Source organism: Hyla sarda, chromosome 10 (assembly GCF_029499605.1).
Source record: "Hyla sarda isolate aHylSar1 chromosome 10, aHylSar1.hap1, whole genome shotgun sequence".
In the NCBI taxonomy this organism is placed as follows: domain Eukaryota; kingdom Metazoa; phylum Chordata; class Amphibia; order Anura; family Hylidae; genus Hyla; species Hyla sarda.
Genome location: NC_079198.1, coordinates 5,046,108 through 5,052,641, shown reverse-complemented (window position 1 = coordinate 5,052,641; position 6,534 = coordinate 5,046,108). Strand labels below are relative to the sequence as shown.

At 49.0% G+C, this 6,534-nt stretch overlaps 1 protein-coding gene across 2 annotated transcripts in view; it reads left to right on the top strand.

The window, feature by feature from the left end:
• Window positions 1–4,732, top strand: part of USP48 (ubiquitin specific peptidase 48) — a 26,602-nt gene extending 21,870 nt beyond the window's left edge. The window contains exons 22-27 of one of the 2 annotated variants that reach the window (XM_056544206.1): window positions 1,088–1,192; window positions 1,933–2,109; window positions 2,183–2,308; window positions 2,397–2,445; window positions 3,974–4,000; window positions 4,290–4,732. In XM_056544206.1, coding sequence (XP_056400181.1) covers window positions 1,088–1,192; window positions 1,933–2,109; window positions 2,183–2,308; window positions 2,397–2,445; window positions 3,974–4,000; window positions 4,290–4,312 — 507 coding nt within the window. In that variant the 3' untranslated portion in view covers window positions 4,313–4,732. The remainder of the gene's footprint in view (window positions 1–1,087; window positions 1,193–1,932; window positions 2,110–2,182; window positions 2,309–2,396; window positions 2,446–3,973; window positions 4,001–4,289) is intronic. The other variant, XM_056544205.1, reaches the window with a different exon arrangement.
• Window positions 4,733–6,534: the final 1,802 nt, after the last annotated feature.

The window sequence follows — 6,534 nt, the reverse complement described above, 5'->3', positions numbered from 1 at the left end:
GAGCGCCAGCGTAGCAGGGGACCCCGAAGAGGACGCTCCGGAGCCCTGAGGACATGTAAGTGATCGTCGGGGCACACTGTGCACCGTAAACGGCTATCCGGGGGCAGCTGAAGCAGTCTTCGCTGCTGGATAGCCGATAATGCGATGGCCCCGACATACAAAAGCATCGTATGTTATGTTGATGCTGCCTACAACATGCGATGGTCTCAGAGTGATCGTATGCTGAAATGATCGTATGTCGGGGCCATCGTAGGTCGGGGGGGGTAGGGTCACTGTACAGGAAGTGAGGGCAGGACAAGCAGGGATCTGTGCAGGCTCCTGGATTATCAATCATCCTAATGTGTCAGCCCCTAGCACAGTGTTTCCCAACCAGGGTGCTTCCAGCTGTTGCAAAACTACAACTCCCAGCATGCCCGGACAGCCGTTGGCTGTCCGGGCATGCTGGGAGTTGTAGTTTTGCACCAGCTGGAGGCACCCTAATTGGGAAACACTGCCATAGCATGTCACAAAGCCCTTCTTGTCCGTCCTTCCTGTATTTGGACTCCTCATAGCAACACAAAGGCGATAGCTGCAGGGACAAAAATATACATATAATGGTCTTAATTATCTACATTATATTAAAAAAAAATTTGTTGACGACAGGCACACTTTAAAGGGATTATCCAGGAAAAAATGTTTTATTATATATCAACTGGCTCCAGAAAGTTAAACAGATTTGTAAATTACTTCTATTAAAAAATCTTAATCCTTTCTGTACTTATAAGCTGCTGAAGTTGAGTTGTTCTTTTCTGTCTAAATGCTCTCTGATGACACGTGTCCCGGGAACTGTCCAGAGTAGAAGCAAATCCCCATAGCAAACCTCTTCTACTCTGTGCAGTTCCTGAGACAAGCAGAGATGTCAGCAGAGAGCACTGCTGCCAGACAGTAAACAGCAACTCAACTTGATCAGCTGATAATTATTGAAAGGATTAAGATTTTTTAATAGAAGTAATTTACAAATCTGTTTAACTTTCTGCAGCCAGTTGATATAAAGATTATTTTTTTATTTTCCTGGAATGCCCCCATTAACATACCGCATGCTTTACAGGTCATGAAGGAAGCCGCGCCAGAGCTAAACGTCAGCAGCTCAGACCCCGAAGATGAGAAGGAAGAGCCCCGGCCCGATGGAGAGAACGACCCAGACTTCAGTCAGGTAAAACTGCCCGGACATTATGGTTTTTAGATCTCTTGCCCCTTCATACATTGTGATCCAGAGGACAACGTAGGGGCCTCTACCATCCCCTTAGAGAGAGTGTGTTGTCCTCTATAGGGGCAGCTAGGGGGCAGTATTGATCTTAAAAGGTAAAAACAAAAGGGATAAAATTATAGTGGTGGGAAAGCTATATAGGAAAGGAAGTACAAAAAATGCGGGGGTTCTGTATCCCAAGCACTACTGATACCAATTTATACCAATATATATTGTGGACCTGAGGAAGGCGTTGTCCAGTTGTACCTTTTATGTACGAATTAAATAAAAAGCATCCTGTGTACCTATTGGCCTATCGATTCTATCAGTAGCGCTTGGGATACAGAACCTCAGCATTTTCTGTACTTCCCTATATAGCTTTTTCCGTTGCCCTGCCCTGGGCACAACGGACAAGGGGGTACCAAGCTGTAACAGTCCACCCCACATGACCCCAGAGTGGCGCCATATATGCCGCACGTCTTGTAGAGGTCAGTACCCCACCGTACAGGTGTGGTGGTGGGGTCCTTTCATCTCTCTTCTTTCCATCAAGAAGTCTATAACATTCTACGCCAGAGAGCGCCCCGCATCTTTTTTCCTTTCTAGTGGTGGGAAAGGGCATACTGGTGAGTATCTGCCTCAACATGAGGTCTGAGAACATCGAGGATCAGGTGACTTGTGCGCTACAGGATTTCTGTTTCTACATCCAGGCTAATGGAGCAGCAAAGAGGCAAAAGGTTTCCATTCAGGGCCAAATTTCCATCCCAGGCCAGGTTTCCTATCAGAAGCAGCAGGGGATCCGGAGAAGTACACGGCACAGAAAAGTGCGGGGGGAGAAGGCTTTACTGGTCTCCGCTAACCAGACATTAAAGGACCTGAAGATCCAGGTGAGAAGCGTCTACCGAGGGGCCCCGGGGCCCAGTACCCCACCGCAGCCACTGACATTGTCTCTGATTTCAGATCATGCACGCCTTCTCTGTCGCCCCATTTGATCAGAACCTATCTCTGGATGGGAAGGTTTTGAATGATGACTGTGCCACGCTGGGATCTCTGGGAATTGTCCCAGAATCCGTCATTTTACTAAAGGTAGTTTAACCTCTTCCTGCCACCAGTAGTCTTGATGCAAAGGCCGTACAGAGCAGGATATAACACCAGGTCTGTTTCCTCCCCACAGGCAGATGAGCCCATTGCAGACTATGCAGCCATGGATGATGTGATGCAAGGTGAGGAGCTGCCATTGTGTGCATGAGTGTCACATGACTTTATGATATCCAGACTAGATGACTTTCCCTCCCTGGTTCAGTGTAATCTTCCCACTAGGGCTGGGCGGTATGACCAAATATGTATCACAGTATTTTTTTTAAACTTACGGCTGTTCCACGGTATATAACGCTATTTTCACACACACACCCCCAAATCATGTGACCCACCAACGCTGTTCAGCACCCCCCCCATCCCCCCCACACACACAAAATCATGTGACCCTCGGGCGGTGTTCGGCTCCCCCACCCCCAAATCATGTGACCCGCCAGCACTGTTCTGCTCCCCCCAATTAATGATCAGCCCAGCGGGGTACTACTCACATATGTCGCCCAGCAAGCACTGCCCTCCTCCTCTTTGTTGGGGGCCGCTGGCCATGGAACTCACTGTACACCAGTGGTCTCCAACCTGCGAACCTCCAGTTGTTGCAAAACTACAACTCCCAGCATGCCCGGACAGCCGTTAGCTGTCCGGGCATGCTGGGAGTTGTAGTTTTGCAACAGCTGGAGGTCCGCAGGTTGGAGACCACTGCTGTACGCTGTATCCCTATGCCCGGGCTGCAAAAGATACAGAGAATAATCTTTAACTTACCTACATCGGCCACACGCTGGGGACTGAAATGTCTGACAGCCGTCAGCCTATCACCGGCCGCAGCGATGTCCCGCCCCGACCAGTGATAGGCTGAGTGCACTGTCATGTAAGAAGCCGGCCAGAGCTCCTTACATGACTGTGGGCTCAGCCTATCGCTGGCCGGGGCGGGACATCGCTGCGGCCGGTGATAGGCTGACGGCTGTCCGACGTTCCCACCCCCAGCGTGTGGTCGACATAGGTGAGTTACAGTTTATTTTCTTTATCTTTTGCAGCCCGGGCATAGGGATACAGCGTACAGCAATGGTCTCAAACCTGCAGACCTCCAGCTGTTGCAAAACTACAACTCCCAGCATGCCCGGACAGCCGTTGGCTGTCCGGGCATGCTGGCAGTTGTAATTTTGCAACATCTGGAGGTCTGCAGGTTGGTGACCACTGGCGTACAGTATAGAGTTCCAGTGCCCGTCGGCCCCCAACAAAGAGGAGGGCAGTGCTTGCGGGTGACATATGTGAGTAGTACCCCGCTGGGCTGATCATTAATTGGGGGGGGGGGGGGGGCAGAACAGTGCTGGCGAGTAACATAGAATTAGTTCCCCGATGTGGGGACAGCGCAGCACAGCGCTGGGCTGATAATACATTCCCGAGGGGGAGGGGCCCAAACGGTATTGCGGTATGGGGGAAAATTCATATCGTGCAGCCCAAAAAATTCTGTATTCGGTATGAACCAGTATACCGCCCAGCCCTACTTCCCACTGGGATATAAGGGGCATAATTTGTATAAAAATAATTAGTCTAATACAAAAGAATTGAAGAGTCCTGGGGGGGTTAGTGTGCGCCATTCTCGCAGCACGGTGGGGATGTCTTTATTTATAGTAATCTCCACTTATATTTTTTTTCTTGCAGTGTGTATGCCAGAGGAAGGATTTAAAGGTAAGCGTAAAGATGGTAAGAGTCTCCATATAGAGCAGTGGTCTCAAACTGTGGCCCTCCTCATGTTGCAAAACTTCAACTCCCAGCATGTCGGGACAGCCAACGGCTTTGTACAGGGGCCCCATAGATTCACCCTAGAACCTTACAGGCCTAAGACAAAGGCAAACTGCAAAATCTAAATCAGTCTCTCCCAATCAGTGTGCCTCCAGCTGTTGCAAAATTTCAACTACCAGCATGCCCGGACAGCAGTTGGCTGATTTTGTATAATTTTTTTCTCTCTGGTTTGCAGGAACAGGTCTGCTGGGACACTAGTTTTGAGCCTCCTCTGAATGGCGTCTTACGTGCGCAGTAGGAAGCGGATTGTGACTCTTCCAGGAGGTGTGCGGCGCCTCCACCTCCGAGCATTGCCTTACATTGAACATAGCAGATTGCACTGAAGGACTGCAGCGGTAGAAGGACAAACTCTCTACTTTTTATATGTAAATACAGATGATGCCGTATATCTATAATATAATATAACTTGTTTACACTGGGATTCCTCCACGTGACGTCTCCCAGCAGCGGCTTCTGTCTTGTGGATATAATCAATGATCGTGGGTTTCCTTTCTGGCCTGCTCGTCACATAATAATAAAAAGAAAGAAAAAAAAAAGCCGACTGTTCTCATAATGATCCGCGGCTTCCGTGTCCTAATATGGAGACAGAAGGAATTTATTTAGCAATTAACTTAGTTCATGTTTGTTGTACTTGTTACTTATCATATTTGTTTTGTACTTAAACAATGTTTACTACAACATCTACACGTCTTTTCTATCATAAGCTTTGGTAAATCAGGGGTAAATTAGAGTCTAGGCCAGTGCATCCCAACTAGTGTGCCTCCAGCTGTTGCAAAACTACAACACTCATCATGCCTGGACACCCAAAGGCTGTCTGATCATGCTGGAAGTTGTAGTTTTGCAACAGCTGGAGGCACGCTGGTCTGAACGGTGGCGTTAACCCTAGAGGTGGCAGGGGAAAATATATTATCCTTGGCTCCGGTCATCTAAATACAGACAAGCAATGATGCCAAAGTGAGTGCAGGATTTTAGTCTTCATTCATACATGTACACCAACCATTTTATGCTGCAGATCTGCCGCTGGAGGACCCCTCCTGGGTGCCTTTGTATGTGCCTGCTCGGAGCAGCAATACGCCGCTACGAGCAGACACACTGCTGCAATAGCAGCCACGCTCCCTGGGCTAGGCCGAGAGCAGCCATGAAGAGTTACTATGCTGCGCATGCACGCGGCAACTCACACATCGCAGTGTGTCTGCTCGTAGCGGCGTATACAGCGGTCCTTCAGTGGCGAATCCGCAGCGTAATACGTGCTGTGGATCCGCTCGTGTGAACGTACCCTAAAAGGTTAAAGGAAAACTATTGTGCACAAAAATGTGTCCTCTATACAAAGGATAGGGAATACATTTTAGATTGTGGGGGTCCAAGCACTGGGACCCCCTGCAATATCCTGCACAAGACCCCGGCTCTGCACCCTCCATGTATCTCTATGGGAGAGGCGGAGATCGCTAAATGTCCAGCTCTCCCATAGAGATATATAAAGTGGGCATGCCGGCAGTTTTGTGCGGGGGTAAGACATGCCCCCTTTCCGTGAAGAGCCAGCGTCTCAATCAGGGGGGGAGGGGAGGTCTTGGTAGTAAGTCCACCCGCCATCTATAAACTCCTTTGGATAGGGGATACATCTTCTCCTTTAAAAGCACATGCGTAACTTAAAACCATGTGGTCGACACAGACAGGACAGGGCAATTTGTCCAATTAGATAAAGAATAATCTCAGTGAATGCTAGGCATGCGCCCCTGATATCTGTGTAAACCCGAGACATTTACACGAGTAATTGTACTCATACAAATGTGTCAGATACCTGCGCTGAGGTCTCTTAATCAGTCGCTCCGTTTTCCAGAGTGGTGCAGGACCTGCCGTGTGAGATGACTACCTCACTTCATTGCGTGGCAGGTCCTGCACCACTACAGATAATGAAGCGAAGGAGAAGGTCCTGCGGCACTAACCAAGCAGAGGATGCAGTGTGTCAGTGAAGGCCGCATGGACTTTGACCTAAGCGTACACAAATTGTAGAACCACTTCTGCTGTCACATGACATTAGAACAAATAAAAAGTATCAGTAATTGGTATCTAGGCTGTTGGCTGTCTGGGCATGCTGGGAGTTGTAGTTCTGCAACAGCTGGTGGACCGGAGTTTGGAAACAACTGGTTTATACACTGCTCAAAAAAATAAAGGGAACACCAAGATAACACATCCTAGACCTGGACTAAAGCATCCGCCAACTCCTGGACAGTCTGTGGTGGATGGAGCGAGACGTCCCAGATGTGCTCAATCGGATTCAGGGGAACGGGCGGCCAGTCCATAGCATCAATGCCTTCCTCTTGTCAATGCCACATGAGGTCTAGCATTGTCTTGTATTAGGAGGAACCCAACCGCACCAGCATATGGTCTCACAAGGGGTCTGAGGATCTCATCTCGGTACC